The sequence below is a fragment of the Buteo buteo genome, chromosome Z, assembly GCF_964188355.1.
Source record: "Buteo buteo chromosome Z, bButBut1.hap1.1, whole genome shotgun sequence".
Taxonomy (NCBI): Eukaryota; Metazoa; Chordata; class Aves; order Accipitriformes; family Accipitridae; genus Buteo; species Buteo buteo.
Genome location: NC_134204.1, coordinates 70514131 through 70540589, shown reverse-complemented (window position 1 = coordinate 70540589; position 26459 = coordinate 70514131). Strand labels below are relative to the sequence as shown.

At 40.5% G+C, this 26459-nt stretch overlaps 2 protein-coding genes and 1 long non-coding RNA gene across 9 annotated transcripts in view; 1 reads left to right on the top strand and 2 right to left on the bottom strand.

Annotated features, from left to right (window-relative positions):
* Nucleotides 1-1789, bottom strand: part of MCCC2 (methylcrotonyl-CoA carboxylase subunit 2) — a 42152-nt gene extending 40363 nt beyond the window's left edge. Inside the window, exon 1 of one of the 3 annotated variants that reach the window (XM_075020707.1) lies at nt 1483-1789. In XM_075020707.1, coding sequence (XP_074876808.1) covers nt 1483-1623 — 141 coding nt within the window. In that variant the 5' untranslated portion in view covers nt 1624-1789. Of the gene's footprint in view, nt 1-253; nt 920-1482 lie in introns of those variants that run through there. The other 2 variants (XM_075020706.1, XM_075020709.1) reach the window with 2 other exon arrangements.
* On the top strand, nt 1015-2770 carry LOC142027078 (uncharacterized). Its single transcript, XR_012648997.1, has 2 exons — nt 1015-1485; nt 1911-2770. It is a non-coding gene; the product is annotated as an uncharacterized LOC142027078 (long non-coding RNA).
* Nucleotides 2771-4212: 1442 nt separating this feature from the next.
* Nucleotides 4213-26459, bottom strand: part of BDP1 (BDP1 general transcription factor IIIB subunit) — a 56595-nt gene continuing 34348 nt past the window's right edge. For 3 of the 5 annotated variants that reach the window (XM_075020702.1, XM_075020703.1, XM_075020704.1), the window contains 16 exons: nt 26144-26358; nt 24789-25179; nt 21656-21772; nt 21310-21346; nt 19443-19526; nt 18544-18775; nt 16858-17015; nt 16050-16191; nt 15280-15466; nt 13986-14046; nt 12243-12432; nt 10568-10784; nt 9618-9660; nt 8467-8764; nt 5319-5559; nt 4213-4940 (listed from right to left, as the gene is read on the bottom strand). In XM_075020702.1, coding sequence (XP_074876803.1) covers nt 4812-4940; nt 5319-5559; nt 8467-8764; nt 9618-9660; nt 10568-10784; nt 12243-12432; nt 13986-14046; nt 15280-15466; nt 16050-16191; nt 16858-17015; nt 18544-18775; nt 19443-19526; nt 21310-21346; nt 21656-21772; nt 24789-25179; nt 26144-26358 — 2742 coding nt within the window. In that variant the 3' untranslated portion in view covers nt 4213-4811. Of the gene's footprint in view, nt 4941-5318; nt 5560-8466; nt 8765-9617; nt 9661-10567; nt 10785-12242; nt 12433-13985; nt 14047-15279; nt 15467-16049; nt 16192-16857; nt 17016-18543; nt 18776-19442; nt 19527-21309; nt 21347-21655; nt 21773-24275; nt 24342-24788; nt 25180-26143; nt 26359-26459 lie in introns of all 5 variants that reach the window. The other 2 variants (XM_075020701.1, XM_075020705.1) reach the window with 2 other exon arrangements.

Here is a 26459-nt window from a genome sequence, read left to right as displayed (position 1 = left end):
CTGTAAAGCATTACATGCATTTATAATGCTCTGTAAATTATTTCTACCAAATACTATTAGCTATTTCACCAAGCCTTGCTTTTCTTTTGAGATTGAAAGGTAGACTTACACAAATGCAAATCTAGCAAGAGCTTAGCTGAGTAAACACATTTATTAAAACATTACTCTTTGAGTTTTTTTGGTATGCAAAATATAAACATACACACATATATACACACACTTCATAAACGCAAGCTTTGTATACACCACATACCGAAATTTCACAGAAGTTTCTGTCACCTAACTTCTGTCCCAACACTTAGTTTCTGCAAAACCAAACACAGCACCAAAGGAACTATTTCAATAAGAATACATGTTGTTGCTTCACTTGCTGTTTGATACTCTACTCCGAACAAATTTGAAAACAAATGTATGCCCGCCTACCAGTTTGGATCCACTCCCAAAACTGTTTTTCTCAGCCTAACTGTAAACATGATTTTTATCTTGCATATGATGACGTTAATAATACCCCATTAAAAAGAAAACAAGTTACACCAGATGCAAGTACTGTTCTCTTCAAAAAGACAACAGGAATTCCACCTATCCCTCCTCCTCCAAAGCGGACTCTTTCTGCCGGTATCCCGTTTCCCGGAGGCACGCCCATGACTCTAAAACTATCCCACCTGTCTTCAACTCAGGAACTGATTTGCAAACCCAAGAAAATCTCCCCACTGCCTACAAATTCCCTGTCGCCACTTCGTTAGTACGGTATCGATCAGCTCTTCAACGCCGAAAACGCAGCAGAAGTTGGCATTCTGGTTAAAAAAAGGGAAGCGTGAAAAAAATGCCTAACGAGGCAGACGACGTTACAAACCCACATTCTTTTTATGGGGTGCCTTTACACACAGCCCGAATGAAGCAAACTGAATCTGGCGTTTCAGAAGTATGAAAGGGTGAGCAGCGCTATAGAACTCGGCCGGCGCGTGGGCTGACCCCGGGCCCACGCACAGAGCCCACTTTTGCACGTACCGCTGTTACTAAATGGCCGCCCAACACCAGCTATTAAATGGCCGCTGCCGTACTTTCACGCAGGGCCCACGCCCCCCGTCCCGGTTTTGTTCTCCCGCGGACGCTCCCGGCGCGCCGCTGGCGGGCCGGGCCTCACAGGCGGGGCCTGCCAGCAACCACCGGCACCTTTGCCACCACGCAGGCGTGGAAGCGGCGGGCGGGCGGCCGAGCCGCGGGCCGGGGCGGGCCGGGGCAGGCCGGCAGGCTCGGCTGCTGCCCGCGACCCGGCCCCCCTCCCAGCCCGGCCGCCGGCGGGCAGGGGTGGGCGAGGCCCCGCCGCGGCCTGGCCGGCCCCTGACTGCCGCGGGTCGCCGGGGCTCGGCACCGCTGCCCGCCCGCAGCCGCCGCCGCACGGGGAGGCGGCCCCCGCCCGCCAGAGCCTGCCCTCCGCGGCCCATCGCGGGGAGGGAGCCGGGCCCGCCCGGGCCGGCCTACCTGGTAAAGCGCGGAGCCCGCGTCGGGGCGCGAGCCCACCGCCGCCACCGCCTCGCCGCGGTAGGCGCGGGCGGGCGGGGCGGCAGCCGCGCAGCGCAGGAGGCGCCGCGGGCCCGGCAGTCGCCGCGGGCCCAGCAGCATGGCGGCTGAGCCGAGCCGAGCCGAGCCGGTCGTCCCAGGCCTGCCGCCGCCGCCACTCCCCCCGCCGTAGCCAATGGGCAGAGCGGGGCCCGGGCGGCGGGGCCGAGCCGGGCCGGGCCGGGCCGGGCCGGCGCGTCCTTGCCCGCGCCCAGCGGCGCCCGTGAGGGGGGCGGTGCGGCGCCCCCGGCCGAGCGCCGGTGCCCGCCCGCTCCGTCCCGCCGCTCGAGGGGTGGCTGTAACTTTGAGAATTAAAGGTCGTAAAACGGCAAAAGCCTTTCCCGCTACAGGTCGGCGTCAGGACACCGCAACTGCGTGCTCCATCCCATCCCCCTGGCCCGAGGTGCGAGATCACGCCGAAGAAGAATGCCCTTTGAAAGAATCTGGATCGTTCGCTTCACTTTTCAGACAGGATCACGTACTTGTGCAACCCAGAAAAGCCCTTGCCCTTCTTACAGGCGTGGGGGGTGGGTGGGGGGGTGTTGTCTTTAACTGCAGAAATGCTGACATGCTACAGTAATAGTGGCAGATTTTTTAAAAATCCTAGCCTCTCGGTTCAAGTTGCTTCCTCCTTTGAAAGCTTTGCTGTTTCCCAGCATTCCAGTTTTATTTTGTTCTTAAGCAAGGCTATAGAATTTACAGAGAGAGAATACTGGGAAGTCAGATACCAGGTAAATTAAGCTCTAAACCAGAAACAAAACCACATCACCACCACCCACGCTCATGTTAAAGTGTATTCAGTCTGTTATCACCGTACAAGCAGGCCTGTATGCTGTATGCAGCCCAGGGTTGCAGGTAGAACTTTAGCCATTCATTTAGCCCACGTTTTTGTTAACTTACTATACCTATGAGCATTTAAAAACTGCAACTGATATTCTAAGAAATTGAAACATGGTTGATATAAAATAATTTATTCACAGAATTTACATACAGAATATGACTATTCTTCTTTGAAACAGCTTATATGTGATGATACAGGGTGTCAGAGAACACTAAGCAAAGCAGTCTTACGCCACATTTTTGTAAAGTAACAGGCATTGAGATTTCACCAATCTTTTCTTTCATCCTTCACCATTATAAAACTTTCATAAAACACCACAAAGTTGTCTTATCTCTATTCAAATTAAATTTGTTCTTAAAAAAAAAAAAATCCTCTAACAAAGTGCATGGGATTTACTGCAGGGAACAAAATGTGTAGCCCCAATTAATAAGGTAGATAAGGCACCTTAAATCTTAGTAATGAAATAGTTGGGGGTTTTTTTCCATGTAATATGAATGAAGCTAAAATGTACACAACTAAATGCAGAATGGTTGTCAGCTCAGAAAGTACTGAGGGCAATTATTTTATAGCCACTCCCCACAAATCTATTTTTAGGCTCTGTCAGTGCAAGTGATTTAAACATGCCACACGTATCGGGATCAAAACACTTGCATACATAAAATAGTATCTACAAGATATATAATACATAGCATTTCATGTATAGATTAATCTATTTCATAATGTTTACAGTAAGACAATATTTAGATAAACATTTCAAGTTAAATGGATTAGGCAAAGCACAAGATACTGTATGAACAGAAACTTGGTGGTGGTGTTTCTTGGGGTTTTGGCAGGGGGCCAGGAAGGTGACAGAATGCTTTCAAGTAAGTTATTTTACACTGGGACTGTTAGTCCCTTTTCCATCACCTCAAGAAGATACTGCTGCTAACACATTTGATTGACAGAGGCCTGCTAACGCCGTTTGCAGTAACAGTAGCTTTTCTGTGTATCTTTCCTTATTGACAAAATGTTAAAGGCTCCTTCAGAAGCTTTGCCAATAACTTCTGAAAAGGCAAACATTCTCAAACTTCATCAAGTATTTAAAAGTTAACTACTTATATGAAAATATTTACCAGTAAATGATTATCCAGCCCAAAGCTGAAGATAGGTTTCTTGAGAGCATAACAATACCATTTAAACATCAGTTTCACGTTCATAATAAATCATTTGTTTTGTGAAAGTACCTGCTGGTATTAAGTAACAGGAGAAAAATTTAGACTACTTAAATCGACACACTTGTTTTTGTGTAAGAAGGAGTTACAGAATAAATATTGAATCTTTCAGTGACCACCTGACTTTGAGACTGCATGAACCTAATTACATCATAAAGACAATCTTCTTGATGAGGCAAGTAAAAAATGAGAATAAAATCTAAAGCTACACCAGCACTTTATAGCAAGTTACAGAACAAGTAGACATGCAACATGAGGAAAACCATTCAAATTCAACTGCTTCAAAGTAGCAAAGGCTCAAAGCAACCACATGGTATAGTCATGGTTTAACTCCAATCTTTGTGCTACTTTGCACAAAGGAAACCAAGGAAGTTAGCAGATCTACAAACACCTACACTTAAAACCAAGGAAAAGAAATGGTATCTATCCCCTTGCTTTCAAATTTAGAAGGAAATTAGCATTTATACTAGGAAATATTAGCCTTTTCCTCCCACTCCAACAGGAGGGTTGCAAAGGTTAACATTATCTAGTTGTGTAGCATCTTTTAGTAAATTGTGTTTTTCCAGTTGTTCTCAATACATTTTTAGGGAACCAAACCCATTTGGCTTTTTAGGTTAGGATCTTTTAATTTATGTAATTAAAAACTCTTACAAAAATACATAATTTGGAGATCCTAATAAAAATACCTGCAGTGCTAAACATATCTATATATTTACTACACTACTTCCAGTATTTGCATCCTTATCTACAGAGATTACACTATACATAAAAGGTTCATTCTTCCTTCTAACATATTAACATAACATACTTCACAAAAAGAAGTAAAGAACTCGTATACCCAGTACCACAAGCATTAAAATTCAAAGGGACACTTGTCACAAGATTAAGCATTTTTTCATTGCACTTTTCTGGAAGATAGTCATGCACCCATTATCAGCGTCTAAACAAGTGAAACTATAAGCCAGCAGCCACGGGTCTGGTCCAATGACATCAATGTAGTGGTTTAGACTATGTCAACATTTTAAAAGTATCCAGGTCACTTCAGAAGGAATCAGTTTCATCTTTATGGAATTTACTAACAACAGCTTGGCTGACAGTGTGTGGCATAATGAGTATCAGAACAAATCAGAACTTCTTAAAAATACTCTTTTCTTGTTGCATTATACTCTCAGATCCCAGGTTTTTATAAAGCCAATTTGCTATTCTGAATCATCCACTTCCATAAAGATGTCACTGAAAAAATACTCAGATATTCTGGTTGGCTCTTCTTCTTTCTCTTGATCTTTAGCACAAAGGGGTGGCTTCTCAGATGGCTTGTTACTTGAAACCTAATAGAAAAAGAAAAGGCTGCTCTTAACAGTCTTAATCTGTTTGTGAGCGTAAGAGTGTGTGTGTATATGTATGTGTGTATATATATACATATATATATATGCACTTGAGCTTCCAATTTAGATAGGAATTTAAGCCAAAAAATTCAGAGTTTACTGCAAATGCAAAACAAGTAGATGTATATGCAGAGAAGAAACAACTTAGTTCCCTTTTAACTTTCCTAGACATGCACAAGTCAGGATTTATTCACTGGAGCAGATAACTCTCTCAAAACATGAACACTACATGCCTACTTACCCACTCCTGAAACAACTAATTCACTGTTCTTCACTTCCCAAAAATGGAAGGGCATTCAAAAGTAAACACATACCACATACCGTAACTGCAGCATCAGCAGCTATATTCTTATCCTCCACAGATGATGATGTGCTTGTAGAGGGAAGGAAACAAGATTCCCTGTCATCCTTAGAGGATGGAGTGGGTTTTTTTAGACTTAGCCTTGGAGTCACAATCCGAGGTTTATGGATCTTCCCTCTATTGCCTTTGGCATCTTCTGCAGATTCAGAACTACTTTTTTTGCAAATTAAAGATAAAAATCCCAATGGTTTTCGTCCACCCCTGTTGAAAAAAAAATACACTCAGGATGTCATAGGATTGCTCCATAAAAGAAAGATGTAAGTAATACTACAGGAGTCCAATTCATTACACAGGAAACAAACACACACCTCTGACATCTATGAAAATGATAAGAAAACCCAAAAAGTCATTCTGAGAAAGGCTTTTGTATTACTGAATATTCTGGTACAAGATTTTCTTGAAGAGTTACAGAGACTTGACAGTCTGCAACCCTGAGAACAGAAACCTGCTATTTGCTACCAAACCAGAGCCTGTAACAAGCTACCAGAGCTTCAGAAAGAGATTCCAAGAGGAATGGGGACATACCCCTAAAGGAACAAACCAAAAAAAAAGCATCCTTCATGTAATCAATGGAAAAAGAAACTTGATTCCCAAGGATGGGGCCACAGCAGACTGTCTTAAACACCAGAAAGAAGACTATCTGCTGCAGGGTTTCAGCCTATTAACAGCATCATACCTAGTACCAGTGAACTTAAGGAAGTCACAGTAATGACAGAAGTACACAGAGTACCAACTTCTTGTGTTGTTAAGAGTTTACAACTTAGAAAGTAAACTTTAAGGCAAGTATTCTGATGTTAATGCATCATCAACCCAATTCCTGTGGACGTCCCAGATACAAATAACCAGTTTTGATACTCACAAAAGCATAATGAAAGAGTAAATGACATGTTATGGGTTTGTGTGGCATGGGTTTTTTTGGTAGCGGGGGAGGGGCTGCAGGGGTGGCTCCTGTGAGAAGCTGCCAGAAGCTTCCCCAGCTCTGAGTCGGATCAGCCTCTGGCCCAGGCCGAGCCCATCAGTGACGGTGGCAGTGCCTCTGGGAGAACAGATTTAAGAAGGGGAACCTGCAGTGAGTAGGGGGATTGGAACATGAGAGAAACCCCTATGAAGATACCGAGGTCAGTGCAGAAGGAGGGGGAGGAGGTGTGCTGGAGGAGGGGATGCCCCTGCAGCCCGTGGTGAGACGGCAGGCTGTCCGCCCCCGCCCAGCCCATGGAGGGGAGCGGGGGAGCAGATGCCCCTGAAGGTGGTCATGACTCCATGGGAAAGCCCGCGCTGGAGCAGCCTGTGACTGAAGATCGGCCCACAGAAAGGACCCACACCAGGGAAGTTCAGGAAGAACTGAAGCCCGCGGAGAGGACCCACGCCAGGGAAGTTTGTGAGGAACTGCAGCCCACGGAAAGGACTCACGCTGGAGAAGCTCATGAAGGACTGTCTCCCGTGGGAGGGACCCCATGGCAGAGCAGGGGACGGGTGAGGAGTCCTCCCCCCGAGGAGGAAGGAGCGGCAGAGACAAGGTGTGGGGAGCTGACCCCAACCCCATCTCCTGTTCCCCTGTGCTGCTGGGGGGAGGAGGGAGAGAGAACCGGGAGTGGGGTTGAGCCGGGAAGGAGGGAGGGGTGGGTGGAAGGTGTTCTCAGGTTTGGTTTTACTTCCTAATATCCTTGGTTTGATTTGATTGGTAGTAAATTAAACTGATTTTGTTTCTTCCCCAAGTTGAGCGTGTCTTTTGCCCGTGACCATAAGTGGTGAGTGATCCCTCCCAGTCCTTATCTTGACCCACCAGCCTGCCTTTATATTTTCTCCTCATCACACCAGGGCCCGGGGGGGAGGAGTGAGCGAGCGGCTGTGTGGTGCTGGCTGGGCTGAAACCACGACAGACAGGATCAGAAGAGACCAGTGAAGCACCACAACCAAAACTAGTGAGCACAAGAGCAATAGACAGCAGGAACTCAAACACTTAAATAAACGTTATAGAAAGGTACATTAAAAAATCCACAGTCAGATGGATAGATAAGAGGAATATCCTCTGAGCTGTCAAGATTGAAACTCCTTTGGGGAAATGACACATCTTAAGTTAGTCCTAAAAATCCAGTGAGCTGAGTACTATACCAGTAACAAATCTTATTGGCAGAAGGACAAGAATCAAAACTAGTGGGTTGGTGCCTATGTCACAACATTAGACTGAGCTAAGGAAAACAATTATCCTAAATCTGTATCATAGCCAATGGATGTCTGCCTCACAAGAGGCATCTGTCAGTGTTTAAATAGACATACCATACATCAGTAGTGTCCCTTGGCCAATTTGCTCATTTAATGAATAAAATAATTCATATTTCAAAGCAGACAATTTGATCCTTTCTAATTTGCTGAAGGGGATATATAGTGTAACTCTTAGCCATGTAGGTCACAAACAATGGTACTGCCCTTCTTGTCATACTAAGTGGAAAAAGGATATAAAAACCTCAGTGTTCTGGTTTTAGCTGGGATAGTTAATCTTCTTCTCAGCAGCTGGTACAGTGTGTTTTGGATTTAGTGTGAGGATAATGTTGATAACACACTGATGTTTTGGTTGTTGCTAAGTTGCACTGATCCTAAGTTAAGGTTTTTTCAGTTTCCCATGTTCTGCTGGCAAGCAGGTGGGCAAGAAGCTGGGAGGGAGCATAACCAGGATGGCTGACCCAAACTAGCCAAAGGGATATTCCATACCATAGAATGCCACGCTCAGTTGCAAGGGGAGCTGGCTGGGAGGGGCAGATTGCTGCTTGGGCGGGTCAGCAGGTGGTGAGCAACTGCATTGTGCATCACTTGTATTTTCTTGCATTTTATTTCTCTCTTTTTTTTGTTATATTCCTTTTCATGACTCTTATTATTATTATTGTTATTAATACTATAATATTTTATTTTACTTTAGGTAAACTGTTCTTGTCTCAACCCATGAGTTTTACTTTTTTTTTTTTTTTTTTAATTCTCCTCCCCATCACAGTGGGAGTGGGGAGGAGTGAATGAGTGGCTGCATGGTGTTTAGTTGCTGGCTTGGGTTAAACCACAAAAGGAAACAAGGTCTTTTTTACAGAAGAGGCTGACACAACATTATTGAATAAATACCTGAGTAATGGAGTTTTTGAAGATGATGATGCTAGGCTTCCAGTATGTTCCAACTGTCCAGATTCATGGACATCCCCCTGCTTTCCTTGTCCACTTATTTCTGCTTTTCTGCTAGAGGTTAATGTAGACATCACCTCCTCTTCCTGTTTGGATGCTGAATTCTCAAGTGGTGCTTTCCCTAAGTTCTCCAAAGTCTGAAGTTGGCTTCTCTCAGCCAGTGGTGACATAGATTCAGGCACCAACACAGAGTTAACTTCTTTTTCCTTTTCTGAAGGCTGTGTTTTTTGAAAAGGATTCCCTGTAAAAGGAGTTGAAAGACATTCAAGGACTTCAGTTACTTAACTTCAGTGATAACACAACAGCCCAAAAGATGTGTGTGATGTCAAATTGGCTTGCACCATTAGAAGAGAAGGGCTGAAGTTTTGTTCAGCTTTTTTGACATTTGTTTTTGAAGTCACCACTAAGAATTAAAAGTTAATGGTCTACAAGTCACAGACTAGAAGTGTGGTTTTACAGCAACACCCCCCCCTCCTTTACAGCACTCCATAGGACTCAGTCAAGTCTTCTAGCTGTTTAAGCTTCTACAATTTCCCTTTGAAGTCTTTTTCAGGGGCAAAAAGTAGTTCCCCAAACCCTTCACAGATCACTGAGGATTGCGTTGTCAGCAATTCTGCTTTCTTTGTGATTCTTCAGAGGCAGATTTCAAACAATTCAAAGCTTTCAATTACATTGCACACATATTTTTTAAAGAGACAAATACAAAGTAAAATAAAAGAAATTATTTTGGCATAGTATTGTTAAAGTACCAGTTAATACCTTTGGTTATTAGCATCTCCAACAGATGGACGTACTTGCTTAAGAGAAGGTATCACGTTTAGTCTAAAAGCTTCCCAATTTCACAGAGACCAGCTACAGCAATGTTTCTAGAATCATTATTAAATTAATAGCCATTTATGTAATCCAACACATCTAGTTTATAGCAGAAAACATGGAATGGTAGTATTAGGGTATTACTGGGAAAATTTGTTTCTTCTTTTATGTTAGATAGCCTCAGACAGGACTGTTTAGCACAATGACAAACAGTATTCAGCTATGATATCTTAAACATTTACATTCATTACACTTTGTTTTAGGAGTTTAAGTTTACCTACCAGAAGCTATCATTGGAGCATTTGTGGATTTAATTGAATAACCCTGTATTCAAAAAAGAAAAAAAGAAGTTATTTCTCTATTTCTCTCAATACAGAAAAGACAATGAAAGTTGGTAAAGTCATATCACACGTATACAGTTCTAAGAACAGGAGTGATACAGAAGACTACAACTTCAGTACAGTATCATTTATCACTTAACTCATTTCCTGAGCAGGCTTTTCAAGGAGTTCTTATGACAAATGACTCAAGACAAGGATGTCAAGATGAGAGATCAAAGAAGGAAGAGGATTGTTATCCAGTCCTTCCTAGAAAAGCTCTCTGAATCAGGTGGGGAATTATCACCCATTCCCTCACACAGATACACTACACAGTCTTAGCCTACTCACAAAAAAATCAATGGTAGTCACTGCAACAAGCTTGGTCATATTCTAAAAGCACAGAGGGAAACTGGAAATATGCTGGCCAGTTTTTATTTGCAGCTTGTTCTTTTAAACTAATACCCACTATGTTAAAAAATGGTAGGTACATATCTAACAACTTCATGTAACAGACACCATGAGGAATCGTAACATTGTTCAGTGAACCTAGACAGTCTGCCAGTCATCCAGTATACATCCAGACTTTCCCCTCCTGCAATGTCATTGTCAGAAAGGCTGTGGAGTGAATGAACCAGGTAAGACATATACCAGTCTGCCTACTAGGAAGCCTAATAAAAAAACCTGAGTCTACAGATACTCCAAAGAATTAGAACTAAATCAAGAGCCCCCAAACTGTTGTAGAGTTCAAAATAAAAAACAATCTGTGGGTGTTGATTTTCCTTTTAAGTTGTACAGGCAGTACATTTTTAAGCAAGTGATACCGTTAAACAATAAACATAATTAAAATGCTCTATTACGTGTTATGCATCTATACTATGCATAAATACTCACTTACCAAATTATCTTCTCACCTTGTAAGTGGTTTCCAAGTTACCTTCCACAGCGACAGTAGACAGAGTTTTCTTGGCAGGAGGAAAATCATTCACTTCAAGTTCAGCAGCTGACCTTTTTTGAGTTGTCTGCGAATTTGGAACAGGCTCTACTGATGCACTCTCTAGTGGTTTTGTTTTTATACTGCTCTTCAGAGGTGCAGCAAATTCATCAGCTGCAGTTGTCAAGGATCCAGTGCTGTTTATATATAAAGTCATTATTGTGACTGTACAAGAAGCCAAAATTTACTTTGTATAACATTTCTGTATGGAAATTACACATGAATCCATGGTGATACTCTTTCTTGCTTAATGTCAATATTAGCTTCAAATGTACTATTTACTACTGAGAAACATTTTGCTGCGCTATCTTGAATTACAGAATTGAGTTTTTCTGTCATAATTGAATCTAGTTACTTCAGAAGCTGTTCTATTTGAACTCCACTTGATATTTTCATAAAATGTAAAAATATGACAACGGATTAACTGCCCTAGAAAATCCTAAAATCCTTTATTATTTATAGGCACAGTTGAATCTTCATCCCCATGCCCCCAAACCCTTCCACTCCCCCCTTCCCCCAGTATGATCTCAAAAGACAACAAGACATCTAGGGAAGCATCAGAGACTAGGGAAATAGGGTAAAGCAGTAAGGGAACAGTGAGACAGAATATGCACCCTAATTCTGCCTATCAGCAATTCTGTCCATCATTAGTTCCACAGGAGTTAGAATTCTTACATTGTGTAGCCAAAATTAATTCTGTAGCCAAAATTCACTCAAAGACCTATCCTTTGAATAACTAAGGGAATGCCATGAACATCTGATGTCATAGGGCAAGGTCCTCCACAATGATGTGGAATTGCATCACACTGCTAGTTATGATCTGAAGACTTACATTAATAAAGTAATAGTATTTTTTACAACTTTGCAACACTTCCTATTCTTCAAAATGTCTTTTTACTTTGATGTTGGGTTTTTTTCCTCCCAAACTGACCAAGAGATTTAGTTCAACTGTAATGTTGAAATAACAATTTTGTTACATTGCATTGAAGAATACTCCTAAAAGAAACTCAAACCTTTTGTATCACAGTACTGCAAACCAGCTATTATTCTGTTGAGTAATTAATTTGTTTCAGTTTTCAGCTCTTCTGCCTTTTGAACATGGCACAGACTCAAGAGAATGGTATCTGAATTTATGTGCAATGATTATCATGTTCTCCAGAAGACCACTGACACTAAAAATATGGAGAGCAATTAATTTGCAGAGCTACTTTACAAAACTGTTAAACTAATGTAAAAATGCAAACATGCTTAGATTTTTCATTTCAATTACTTTTCATTCTAAGTATCCATGGCAGAATAGACTAAGGCTGGACAAGTGGCCTCTACTAAAAAAGAAGACTTATTCTAGAGGATAAATCACAATTAAGGTTGACAGCAAAATCCCAGCTAACTAGAACACTAACTGTAAACCACTGATGAGATCTTTCTCAAATCTGATTAGAGCCCTTTTCACTTTCTTAATTCTTTGACCAATCTGCCAAAATTATTTCCTCGTGCATTTCTTCTTTTGATAAGTTCTAATCTATAATGCACATTCTGGGAACAATCAAGGTTCACAACAACTGTTTCACTTTTCTCAAAAATAAAACATTTACCTTTCCACTGCAGTCATGCTTGTTTCACATGTACTTATTGGGCTGATAAATATTGGGGCTGGTAATAATGGTTCAGGAGTTTGTTCCAGCAAATCAGATGCATCAAACTCTTTTGAGTCAGCTGGGATTTCCACCAATGTTAAAATGAATGTCTGTTCCTCCTCTGGACTTCTATGATCATTGTTCACTACTATAATTTTTTCAGAGAAATAAAAGAAATAACAAAAATCTGTTATTCAAGTTTGAAATTACACTGTTCTCTTCACACCCTCCCTACCTTGAGTAATTAAATTTTAGGCACTCTTTTTTCCATGGAAAAAGGTGCTGGGGATATTCTTGAGACAATATGCCTCCTTTCTTCTTAGATGAGATACACATTGTCACCCCCTGGAGCCTATTCATTGCAGTGGAGTCCTGATTACCATTCAGAATGAAGAATATTAAAATGCCTAGTAGGGATGGAGCTTTTTAAATGGATATTCTAGCATTAAAGAACAATTTGCAGTTTAATTAAACTTGGGTAATGGTGGTCAAATGGCCTTCTGTCTTTAATTACAACTGTCAGGTATTAAAAGTAACTTCTTTAAATGGCAGGAGTCTGCCATTTTGATGGCAAACACAACGATTTTTCCCCTCACTGCAGACTTGCAGAAAAGGAGCCGAGTATAGTCTTGAATTTAATAAATTAAAAATGTAAATAATTTTGTCAACAGATGGACACGAACAGATAACTGCCAACTGCCATCCGTTAGAATGAATTTAAGGAGAAAACGTTTATAAAGTATTCAGAAGATGGAAAACAACAGTGCCGCTCCATTACTTGACAGCTCTCATTCTTGATGATGTAAAGCTGCTATTACTCAAGCCTCAACTCACTTTCGTTCTTTATCTAATTAAATATGATTTAAGGTGCTCTGTCCCAAGATCCTTGCAGTAATAGTCTAACAACAGATGTCTAAGAGGAAGTATTAGCCCTACCTTTTGCATATGCTCCGGAGTTACAACTTTGGACTGCAGCTTCCATGTAAAGTAAGTATTCTGGGCTTCTGACACAGCAATTTTCCCATACCTTAGACAAGTATTGGTTTCAAACCAGCTCCATTTCAAATTGTTTTAGGGAAAAGCAGCCATCACCTTCATACCTTTCATCACATCTAATCAGTTAGGCATTAATCTGCTGACTCACTACAGCTAAAAAGTCTGGTTGTCTTCTTCCTTTTTCTTCCCCTCTTCTTCTTTCTCCCCTGCTCCACACTTGCACAGCCCAGCCCTCCTACTCACACAACTCTGACACTAGCATGCACGCCACAACTTCATGAGCCACTATAACTCGCTAAGCCAGTGGAAAACTACACAGGTTCTCTCCCTCTGTCACGTTCAACTTTTGACGTGTAAGTGAGTCAGAGGCTCATAAAAGGCTCTAACAACTGCTAAACCTAGCATGAGGTAAGCAGCAGGAGCTAACAGCAGGGAGGAGAGAGCAAGAAGTTTCCTACCACTGATATTTAAACTTAATGAAGTACCATTCAAAAATTTCCCAAGTCTAGTTTGTGTTAATGAAATGTAATGATAAGAAGCTAGGGAGGAAAATGGCACTATGCTGTGGGTCATTATTTTTGTTGATGAAACAGATTGATTAATCATGTCCATGAAAACATTTTCATTTTTTTTAATCCATCTTTGTGTAACCACAAGATACACAAGTGTGGGTTTTTGCTAACTTAGAATATTAGCACGTTATACCTGAAGTCTCTTCTGTGCTGCTTACACATTGGTTTTGAGCATCCTGAGCACAAGCTTCATTCTAGAAATAACACATTTCAAATAAAACAAGTTAATAAATTTGAGAAATAACTCTGGAAAACAGGAAAGATACAAAGCATGTCAAATGCTGAAAAGCCAAAAAAATCTAATGACATCATCATAATTGCACTTGTTAGCTTTTACTTCTAGCTATTCTAGGTTGAAGGATATTAGCCTGACAAGACAAGAAACATGGGCAATATAAAATTTATATGCAGCTCATTGTCTGTATTGATGGTTTGTCAAAATAAATTTATACTTCTTGCAGCACAACTCTGTCAGAGATGACTCACACAATAAATTGCTCAGTGGCACTAAGGAAACAAATTCCCCCAACCATTACAAAACCACTAAGTGCCAAAGAAAAACACTAAGCTTTGCAACTCACCTATCCCTTCCCTTTTATGGCATGTACCTTTGCTAAAACCAAGAGTACTCTACGGCAGGTTGCCCATTCTCACACTCTCTGCTAGTCCTGTAAGAGGCAAATCATTCTTGTACGTTGTTCTAACATGAGATCAGCCTTGACACACCAACAGGGTGCACTGGGGAAACAAGCTACTACACATCAGCTGTTCCACCATAACTGCATTTACAGTGATCTCAGGCAACACTAGAAAACCTGAGGAAACTGAGAAGGAACCTTTCTCTCATGAATAAATAAGATATTACGTGTTTATACCAGAACAAGGATACACAAAACACTGCAAAGAAATGGGTGTGAAAGACATACTGATTGTCCATGATAATATGCATGTAAAACTCTTTAATTGGGTTTTGAAATAAATGGAAAAGAGCATAGCAAAAGATGAAGTTTGTTTTAAACAAAGCAAATGAAGGTGACAATGAAAATGCTGTGTTCAGCAGTGACATTTTAACTTACTTTTAATTTAAACAAATATAACAGTAAGAGGTCAGACTGAATGAATACTTGAGTCCTAGGTAACTTCTTCCATCAAAACTTTAAAAAAATTGTTCAAAATTTTCCTTATATATATATATAACTGTATATATATCTATCTCACTCTTATTGCTGAAATGCTATAAACCAAGGCTTGCAAAGATTAAGTTTGCCTGATATATTAAGATTGGTTATGCCTTTGCAAAAAAGAAAGCTTCATTCACTAGCTGAAGTACCAGGTCTTAAATGGGTGAGTATATTTGCACTGAAAACCCCTTCCTTTACAGAATTTCAGAAACTGGGCACTTCCAGACTGTAATTAAAGTTCTTTACCTGAGTAAAGTTGATTGTGTATATATTGTGCTCAGGAGGACAAGGATTTTGCTCAGGAAATCCATCCACAGAACTTTGATTTGGACAATCCTCTACTCCAAGCTGAGATTTTTCAGGTTTTGGTGATGCATTTATAGCTCTCAAGTCTCCTGAGTTTCCACAAGCATCTCTCATCTCTTTTTCTGTTCTGTAAGGTATGTATCTAGTTAATTTGAAACCAATTGAAGATAGCCTGCGCATGGGCTAAATTCTGTATAATTAATTATTTAATATAAAGCTTATGTAGTTGCAGAGAAACAGGGCACCTCTTTAAAAACGACATCATTCTACTAAACAGAATGCAAATTGTCAAACAAGTCTACATAAAGTATTTCAGGAAAAAAGAGTCCCTAACACCACTAATGGAGACTTTACTACTAAAAGCATGACCAAGCAGGAAGCCTTACAAGCTCATTAACATTTCTAAATTGATCAACTCCTTAACATTTCCTTTCAGATAGTTTCATGGGAAACAATTAAGCAGCAAGGTGATTACTAAGTTCTGAAACAGCAAACTAAGTTAATGTTTTACCTCCAAAAGCTGCAGGACAACATGCAAGAGAGAAAAACCTTAAAAATTAAAGTCTAAACTGTACACCTATATGGATAAACACACACAATATCTATAAGCACACTGTTTCCATTACAGACGCGTACTACACATGCACTTCAGCTGCATGTTTTAAGAGACTTTAAGAATAAAGTCAGTATTAACTGGTGATCCGTCCTACCTCTGAGTTTCATCTACTTGCTTGATAAGTTCTACACTTCTAGTTGCAGAATCATGAAGAACTGAAGAATCACCTGCAGCTGGTCTGACCTGTTCTAGTTCCACCTTCTGCATTTCAGCAGTACCTCTCAGGGTTGTAGACTCTTAAGATATACAAGAATAAAAATTAAAATAATATTTTGTGTGTGTGTGTGTACATAGACATGCATATTATTTTTACATATAAGCTTCTGTATATTAAAATGTATATATGTAGATATGTATATATAAACACACTACAAAATAATTAACAATTTTGCTGTATATGTACACATGTATACATATGTCTTATCTTGCCTTTGGTATGTTGTGCCTCATCTTGCCTTTGGTATGTTGTATGTTTTGCCAGTGATGTGAAGATAATTAAGAGTTTAAATACCACCTTTTTTTGTAACTGCTTTAAGAATATGGAAACAATTCTGTACATCTCCCTTCTGGTTTTAATAGAAGGGAAAGACAGTAATAATAGAAAAAAGTACATTGTATTGTACTGTATTTCTGTAATTGGCAGTCCAGTAATTTAAGGGCTTTCTGGGTAATTTAAGACCTGCATGGAAAAACTGCTATTCAGATTTCATTTAATTTTATACTGAAAGGTATACTTATGTACAAAACTATACCATACATGGATGCCCTACATTACAGTGGTGACAGATCATCTGTGAACATGAACAGAAGGTGAAGACTTCCAGCTTAGTTTCATTTCATGAAGAGATGTGAACCCACCAGAAGAAACCATTTCAGAACTCTAGGATAAGAAACAGGCTTACCACTTTCAACTTGCTCTAGTTGTTCCACTGGTACATTTGTATTAAGTGACTCCTGAATTATGTTTTCATTGGACCTCAATACTCCAAAGGCTGGCTCAGGCTTCAGGAGTCTGCCTCTTGTCAGTCTCACACTATTCACTGTAGGCAAAGAGCTATCACTGCAAGTAAAAAGGAAAAATGCCATCAATATAGTTCTTTATTTTTGACAGTTAGTGCAGAGAAGAGATACGAGAGATGGAATAGATGAGATAATGAAGAGCTGAAATACAGGCTGCAGGTGGCAGAGGAGACAGAAGCTATTTGGCAGAACAAAAAATAAAGACCATCTGGGAATTGGAACAGGCAGGTTGTCGTGGTTTAACCCCAGCTGGCAACTGAGCACCATGCAGCCGCTTGCTCACTCCCTCCACCCCCAGTGGGATGGAGGAGAGAATCGGGGGGGAAAGGGGGAAAGTAAAACTCGTGGGTTGAGATAAGAACAGTTTAATAGGACAGAAAAGGAAGGGAAAGTCATACTACTATTACTACTAAGAGAATATACAGAACAAGTGATGCACAATGCAATTGCTCAGCACCTGCCGACCAATGCCCAGCCAATCCCCAAGCCGTGGTGCCCCCTGGCAAACTCCTCCCAGTTTATATACTGGGCATGACGTAATATGGTATGGAATACCCCTTTGGCTCGTTTGGGTCAGCTGTCCTGGCTGTGTCCCCTCCCAGTTTCTTGTGCACTCCAGCCTCCACTGACAGGGCAGTATGAAAAGCTTAAAAGTCCTTGACTTAGTATAAACACTGCTTAGCAACAACTAAAACACCAGTGTGTTATCAACATTATTCTCATCCTAAATCAAAAACACAGCTTTATACCAGCTACTAAGAAGAAAATTAACTTTATTCCAGCCAAAACCAGGACACAGGTATACTGCAAACTAGGATGTTCCCTACCTACGGAAAAAAAAATGAGAATTGAAGTATTTAAAAAACATGAGAATATCAGAAATTTAACACTGATCACATGGTAGTAAGTTCTGATTAATAATACAATAAAAGAACCACTGGACTTAAAATATCTTTGATTATAATTTTTTAGAGGAGTATATTCTGATAGTTTAAGCAATCAATAAATTAAGTAGTCTTTCAAATAATACATGATCACCAGCAGATTTTTTCTGAAAAGGTGTTCTATCAAGCTATTTCAACATTCACAAACGCTTGCACAAAATTAAAAAACATAAAGCGTTAAAAAACATAATGATAGAAGATCAACTGGTTCCTTGACATCCCTTTGCTCTAAATCTTTGATGTACATCCCACGGCAGCAGTGACACTTAAGCAATTTGCATTGGCCTGATTAGCTGTAAAATACTTTGGGAAAATGAGCTTCATAATTAACAGTGATACACACCAACTAAGCCTGAATATTCTTTTCTCCTCCACCAGAGTAAACTTAACTTCAGGAGTGAAGAACAAGTTCTACATCCCCAAAATTATACACCAACATCTCACAAAAGTTGCAAGAAAGAGACAAGAGAGGTTTTCCAGATTACATATCAAATTACAGAAACTGAGAACCATTCACTAAAGCAAGACTGCTTGCAATTCAGTAAAAATGCCAGAAAGAACCTAGCAAAAGCAAGCAGTGTCAGAGGATCTCTCTCCATAAAGAAAATGAAGTAGTAATTTCACCTGGTATCTGTAGCATTTTTCTCAAAATATTCTTCGACACCTATTCTTGTGCCAGTGCTTTGATCCTCTACATTAATGTTGCTTCCATACTCAGAAGGGACCAATTCCTTGGTAGAAGTGTCTGAAGAAAGTAAATATTGACTAGAAGTTCTATTTTGTTTGGAGCAGGCGTGGGTTACAAGGCTATTGGCAATGTCCAACTCATCTTTAGCAGGTAACATGTGTGTCCATTCTGGTTAGAACAATAAACAGAATAGAAAAGCATAACTTAAAAGACTCAGGTTTGGCATGTACATAAAGCTATTTTACAGATGTTCAGCTTCAAACCTCATTTAACAAAGTCTGCATTCTCCAAAGACGCAAATTCAAATCCCTGGTAAATGCAGTCCTAAGATCACACTTTTGATAGTAAGAATGCAGAAACTAATATTCAACCAATGAAAGCAAATAATAAATTCTAAATAAAAGTCTATTAAAAAAAATAGACTAAACCCAGGTAATTTCAGGTTGTAGCTAGTTAGGCAGAAAAAGCTATGCTTCACATTAAAGGCCTGAAAAGACCACTGATAGTTACGGTCATTTAAGCCCAATTCCTTTCTTTTGTCCAATTTATGTGACCAGATTAATTCAAACATGTCCTTCCTAAAACAGGTCTCAGAAACATGTTTCTAGCACAGTAATGCGGTTGGCAATATCCAGTAAGGTACCTTTTTCCAGACAACCTGCATTGCCTAGTCTCACTAGGTGTTACAATTCAGCAGGACTAAAACCATAAAAGACTCTTGATGTCCTGCTATGCAGGGGCATGTGGAAGAAGAGCTTTGCAGTCACTGCTCCATCCATCCTTAGGTGGACCCAGAAAGTACAAGGAAGGCTTTGTCCCATAAATCAGATCATACCTTCAGTACTTGTTTTTAACTGGAACATAGGATCACCCATTGCAAGTAAAGTCATGGCAGCTTCAGTGCTTCCATCATTAATTCCTGCAAAGTTGTTCACACACATTAAAAGTCACAAGCACCTTAACCAGAAATCCACTTATCCATATTCAAAAAGCATTTGACGCTATCATCAATATAGTGAAGTACATATTTTTTAAATTGTTGCCATTCATGGATCAAGATGCTTGTAGACAGACAGCAATTCTCACCTACTAAATTCAAACTATTGTAAAAACACTGAGCAGCAACATTATTCCCTTTAATAGCGTACTGGGTACAGGTGGCAAGGTGTTGGCAGCAGGAGGGCCGCCCTGGACACAGCCAGTTCCAGCTGACCCACCACAGGACACAGCTGAGCCTGTCAGCCAAGACAGTGGCACCTTTGGGAAATAGATTTAAGAAAGGGGAAAATATTGCATAGCAGTGAAGACTGAGGGGAAAAAGTGTCAGAAACAACCCTGCAAACAAACACCAAGGTCAGTAAGGAAAGAAGGGGAGGAGGTGCTCCATACGTGGGAGCAGAGATTCCCCTGTAACCTGTGGAGGAGACCTTAGCGGAGCAGGCAGATATTCCCTGAAGCAACTGCATCCTGTAGAGGACCCATCATGGAGCAGACTTATCCTGAAGGACTGTACCCCACAGGCAAGGCTCCAGATGGGAGCAGGGGAAGAGCATGAGGAGGAAGAAGCAGCAGAGATGAAGTGTTAGGAACTGACTGCAACCCCCATTCCCCATCCCCCTGTGCCCCTTGTGGGGAGGAGGGAGAGGAGTGGGAAATGAAGGTGTGAACTTGAGCCTAAGAAGGTGGGGAGGGGAAGGTGTTTTAGTTTTTGCCTTTGTTTCTCACCATCCTACTCTATTTTGTTTGGCAATAGATTAAATTTGTTTTCTGCAAATTGAGTCTGTTTTGGTAAGTGATCTCCTTGTCTGCTTTTCCATTTTTTTCTCCCCTCGTCCTGTTGAAGAGGAAGAGTGGGAGAGCAGCTGGGTGGACATCTTGCAGTCAGCTGAGGTCAGCCCGCCACAAATGGAAAAGAAAGAGGTAGCAGTTTAATCACAGAAATCTATAACCTACAGTGTTGATCCACATTCTAGTTGAGACTCCCAATTCCTAATCTCTGTCCACAATACATCCCTTTGCCTATTACTAACTGGTCGTATCCAACAAAACATTTCCATCCTCCAAAACTGTTGTACTGAAATAAATCAAAAGAACAAAATAGGCTTCCCCTCCTTCAACTAAGACAGTAGCCCACTCAATTTCCAGTGCCTAGGAAGATGTATTGAGAATGTATTTAAATTTACAAGTGAAAGCTATTCTAAAAATTAATAGATCCCTAAGAGTTTGTAACGTATCTCATATGGTAAGAACACTTGCTTCTGGAAGACTGTGATCACAGTCTGTCACACATGCTATTTTACCAGTTCAGGATATTAAAGTCACAGACCACAAGAGATGACAAAGCTATGAATCTACCCACTCTTTGTATTACTCAGTCACATGTCAAGCAAGCTGCAAGTAAGCACTTGCAAAGTTTCCTCTTCTTCTGGTACTACTAACGAGAGCATGGGAAAGTGATAGACAGAACACACAAAAGGCACATTCTGACCCTGCAAAACAGAACCTTGCAATGCTTGGTCCTCCCACTTGATAGAGAACAGCAAGAAAGAAAATGGTTTAAATCTCCAAAACATGAAAGCATCCAGTATCTCATGAGCAGGTTTTTTTATAAGCTACATAAACCTCCAAACTTCCAGCAAGAATAAATACGTATTGGTAGCAAGTTAATGGGAAGGATACGAACAAGATTGTTTCATATCTACCTTCGTCCACCTCTGGATTTTCACATACAGTTGTTTCCTTAAATAAAAAGAAAAGCAATATCAAAGTTCTATAAAAAAATAAGTCCACAATTTTAATTTAAAGCTTACAGGTAAATTCTCTGCCTAAAGGTTACCCTGGCTTTGAAAGGGTATTTTAAAGGGTAACAATGTTTACTTACATAGTTTTCCCATAGCTGTGTCCCTCATATCTGTGTGAGACTGCTATTAAGCTATACTGTTACAAGCAGACACGGCAACCTGACACTGTCCACATAGCTCTGTATGTACTATGAAACAAAAAGCAAAAAAAAAACCCAACAACAACAACAACAAAAGACATTCTTACAGCTGTTGAGGTGTTTACTTTTTCCTCCCTCTCTACCACTGGCTGGACAGATGCATGCGAGAGACTTTCAACATCAGTAGCCACCTGCACATCTGGTATATTCACAACTATTTCCAGCTGTAAAAATAATTTTAAAAGTATTTCAGTTCACCAGCCCCAAAAGAAAATTTGTCAAATGCAAATTTTTATAAACCACATATACTTACCATATCTTGAACATTTAGTGGGATCCTTCCCAAAAATCAAGTCTTATACTACATACCTTCTGATTTAAGAAGGCAGCAGTTGTGTGAACTGGAGGCAGAACTGGTAGTGCTGCTTGTAACTAACTGGAAGCATCAGACCTTGTTTCTAGTTGTTTATTACTCCACCAAACTAAGTTATGTGGCTGAGATCTTTCATGGTGGCTGTTTACCTCAAATGGATTTTGTTAGTTTTCACACTTTTTCTGCTTTTTAAGTCTTCAGGTAGGAAAAAACAGTCCAGCCTTTTTCCAAAGTAAGACCAGGGAATACATCCCCACACACACAGACACCCACCCACCATTTTAGCTATGATTTTTTTTTCTTCTTCAACACTGTCTTTTCACTGAGAACTTCAGACATTTAGCGTTTTCAGAAATGAGAACTTGAAATATGCCAGGAAGCCTAGAGTATTTGCAGTGAGGTTCTTATGAAAAACACTGGTCAATCTGGGTAGCTTTCAAAGGCTTGCACTTTTACAGATACTTTCCACTGATCTATTTAAGTTTGGCAACAGCTGAGTCTTCAGGTATCTAACTTTATCACTTACTAGTAGTCATAGCTCCTCTGTGTTAAACCAGGAAACTTGATCATGATCCCCACACATAATATATTCCACATCTTTGAAATGAAGGGATTCAGCAAAACTTTCTGTGCAACAACTTTGCTGTCCATTATTATTCTAGAGGGTCCCTTAGTGTATTGAGTGAGCTTTTAATTCTCTTGCTCTCTCACCCAGAGAAAGAAACAGTGTGATTAATTGAGGAGACAAAAAGCAGGATTTCAATGGGAGAAGAGAGCAAGATGACTAGTAGTAGTAAGCAAAAAGAATTGCCGCGAATGGGAAGAAGTAGTGATGAAGATCTGAGGTATGAATGGAACAGGTTGGATAAACAGATTTGGAATGAAGCAAAAAGAAAGGAAAAAAAAAAAGAGCTGTGAAGACACATCACTGAGATAAGACAGGCTAAAAGGGACAAAAAATGCAAAGAAGTCACACTGAATGATAGGTAAAAAAATAGAAAAATGTCTAAACCTTTCAGCACAGCCCATTTCAAGGCCTTGAACAGAGTCCACTGTTCCCAAACGTCAACAGTTCCCTGATGACAAAAAAGTATGCCATTTCGTCTCTAATGACTGGTCTTACTAGACACGATACCAAGTCTTGCTACAGTCTTACAGTCTTGAGTTTTATTCTAGTCTAAGAGTACAATTAAAACATAGGCCTGCACTCTAGGCTTAAAATTTCCAACTCTACAAATGGTCCATGAAAGAGTCAAAACATACGGTTTTTGAAAAAAATAGACACAGATGTAGATGGTATCTCACTGCAGGGACCAACGCCCATGCATCTGCCCATGCCAAAAAGAGCAGGAACACCCCTGAACGGACTGCAGCCCATGGAGGACCCACACTGGAACACGGACAAGGAATGGAGTCCATTCCATTGCAGTGTTGAACTCTACAGCCTGAACCAAAGGGACAAGGGCTAGAGATTTAAATGGATATACGTTTAAACTTTTTTTAATCCATTGAGTTGTATCCTATACTAAGTACTATAGCAAGAACAACATGAATCAAGGGAAGACAAGCCCCACAAGAAACAAGGCAAGTGCAGCAGTGACCAACCTAAGCTGGCTTTGGTGCCCAAAAACTCAACACAACATGCCACCTCTCCTAAGCAAACACATTAATACATGTAGCCAAAGGCATGGACTAAATGTCCATCAAATGTCATTTGAGTTATTTTAAGGGGGTGGCCCACAGACCAAGGGAATGATATCCGTGTATCTATCAAAGGACAGGAAGAGAAGTTGTGGTTAATAAGGATGTACTGGATAGTGTAGGACCTGAGCATGACACAAATGGTATGAAATAAAGGGTGAAGGCTGTATTGGGCATGGCTGGGATGAAGTTAATTTTCTTCAGAGCGGCCCACATGATGCTGTGTTTTGGATTTATAACTACAACAGTGTTGAAAACACACCAGTGTTTTTGCTATTGCTGAACAGTGCTTGCACAATGTCAAAGCTTTTGTTTTCCTACTCTTTGCTCCAGCAAGTAGGCTGGGGCTGGGCAAGAGTTCAGGAGAGCACACAGCTGGGACAGCTGACCCATAATGAATGAAGGGATATTCCATATCATATAATGCCATGCTTAGCAATAAAAGCTCAGGGAAAGGAGGAGGAAGAGGAGGGCATTTGTGGTTATGGCATTTGTCTTCCAGAGTAATTCTTACATTGGCTGAGGCCTTGTTTTCCAGAAAGTGGCCTGCCAATGCAAAGTAGTGAATAAATTCCTTATTTTGCTTTGCTTTCATATGCAGCTTTTGCTTCACCTATTGAACTGTCTTTATATCAATCCATAAGTCTTCTTACCTTCCTTCTGTTTTCTCCTTGTCCCACAGGAGAGGGGAGTGAGCAAGCAGCTGTGTGTGTGCCTGGCTGTGGGTCAGGGTCAGCCCAACAACACAGTTAAAAGTTTCTTGGTGAGGGGGAGACCAGATGCAGAAACACCTCCCTCATTCCCTCATTTCCTAACATTCAAATGTAAAATTGAAATGCTCCATGTTTTCCACCTTGGGCCTCAAAGCACATAGTAAGCACGGTTATGTGCACGGAATGTGCCTACATTCAATCCCAATAAACGAACTGGTGAGCACCCTGCAGACCTATATAGAGTTTGTAAAGATAACTGGAACTTAGACTGATGTCATATTCTGTTCAAAACCAAGTACATGTGCCAAGTAACATCCCTGCTACTCTGAAGGCCATTCATTATGTATTAAACTAAATTGGGATAAACCCCAAGTATTCAGAGATGCAATTAGAATAAAAGCTGTTTAAACAATCAAAACAAAACTACATATGCAGAACCCAGCTACATGATACCTCCTCCATGGTTTCCTCTATCTGAACAGGAACAGGTTTTGGAGATCGAAGACCTATAGGAACAAACACTGGAGCTTTGTTTACTTCCTCCGGTGCAAAGCATTCATCTTCATCATCAGGCTCGAAGTCATCTGGCTCCTCCTCCTCCTCCTCTTGAGAAGCCCGGAGGGTCACCAAGGTTGTCTTTGAACTTCTGTGCTTCTTTCCAGATTTCCTTCTATGTGTAGTTTTCAAACTTTTACCTCTAGTAGCACTCACTTTAACTTCTTGCCTTTGATTCCACTTCTCACTGCAATCAGCCTCACATTCAGAGGCAGAAGAAGCAGCAGTTCTTAGCTCCAAGACATGTTTTGGCAGTGCTATCCATTTTGATGACCTTCTGGACAACCTTCTAAAGTACAGAGCAAAAGCATGTTTAAAAAACCAATGAAGTCTAAGACATTCCAAAAAAGGGGTACCACAAATCAAAATAAAACTCAATGAATAAAAATGGATGGTTGTGACCAACAATAGAATCTATTTACTTTCTAACATACAGTGACAAAAATGCATTCACATACAATTTAATCAGAAATAACATGTATGCACAAAGTATTGATGTGTATTAAGCAGTTTCAGAGTGTTGGAAAGCTGCATAATTAAATTTACGCGGTACAGAATTCTTTGATTAGAAAAGGATGCATTCATTTTCATTTTGAGGGATGTAGAAGTAACGTGCTTTTTACGCCATGAGAACATTTCCAGTTCTCTTTTGCTAAAGCTATACTAGAAGCCCAAACTATGATACTTAAGTTGATCAGACTGATGTCTAGAAACTAGAACTGTTAGATGATAACTAGTTATCTGGTCTGGTTTCCCAGACAGCAATCTCTTCAATAATCAGCTGCTTACTGTTTCCCTCCTCAAAATGATGGGCGTGACCACTTTGGGTACTAAAAGTAATTCCAAACTTCCCCCTAAAAACATCCTCCTTGGTAAACTGGTGGGGAGGGGAAAAAATAGCAGCAGAGGACACTTCCAGCACAGTTTGTTTAGGTTAATCCCACAATCCCTGTGGGCCCAATATGGGTACTTCACAGTCCTTCCCTTTAAAATCAGGAATTCCTGTTGAAACCAAAGGTGGACCCTGGTATGGAGTGGGGGGAGCGCTAGCTGTGTTAATTTTATGAGAGTGCAGGCAGGGTAAGAGACATATGGCTATCTGTATGCATCTAGTAGAGTTCAGATGGAAGACACAAGGATTGACATCCTGCATGCATTCACATAACACACTGTAGAACTATGGCTAATTATGTTTTTAAAACAAAAGCCAAAACCAATCAGTTGAGCTTACAAGCCAAAATTAGTTGTTTTACCTTGTGAGATTGTCTGAACTTTCCTGAGAAATAGAAAGCTGAGAATCATCTTCTTGTTCTACTTGACTCTCGCTCTCTGATGAAATCTCTGGAGACTGGAGCCTACTATCCTGCCTGATTCTTTTACAAGATGTTTCTTCAACAGAGTCTGTAAAATTGTGTTTTCTTGTAGCCTCTGAGAAACATGCAGCTTCCACTATGTTACTGGAGTTTTGCTGAACAGAGGAGACAATTACCACTGTATTAAGAGCCAAACATTTGTAACTGGTTTTGGTGACAAGAAGATTTAAAGAACTAAGTTTGAGGTTATTGAAAA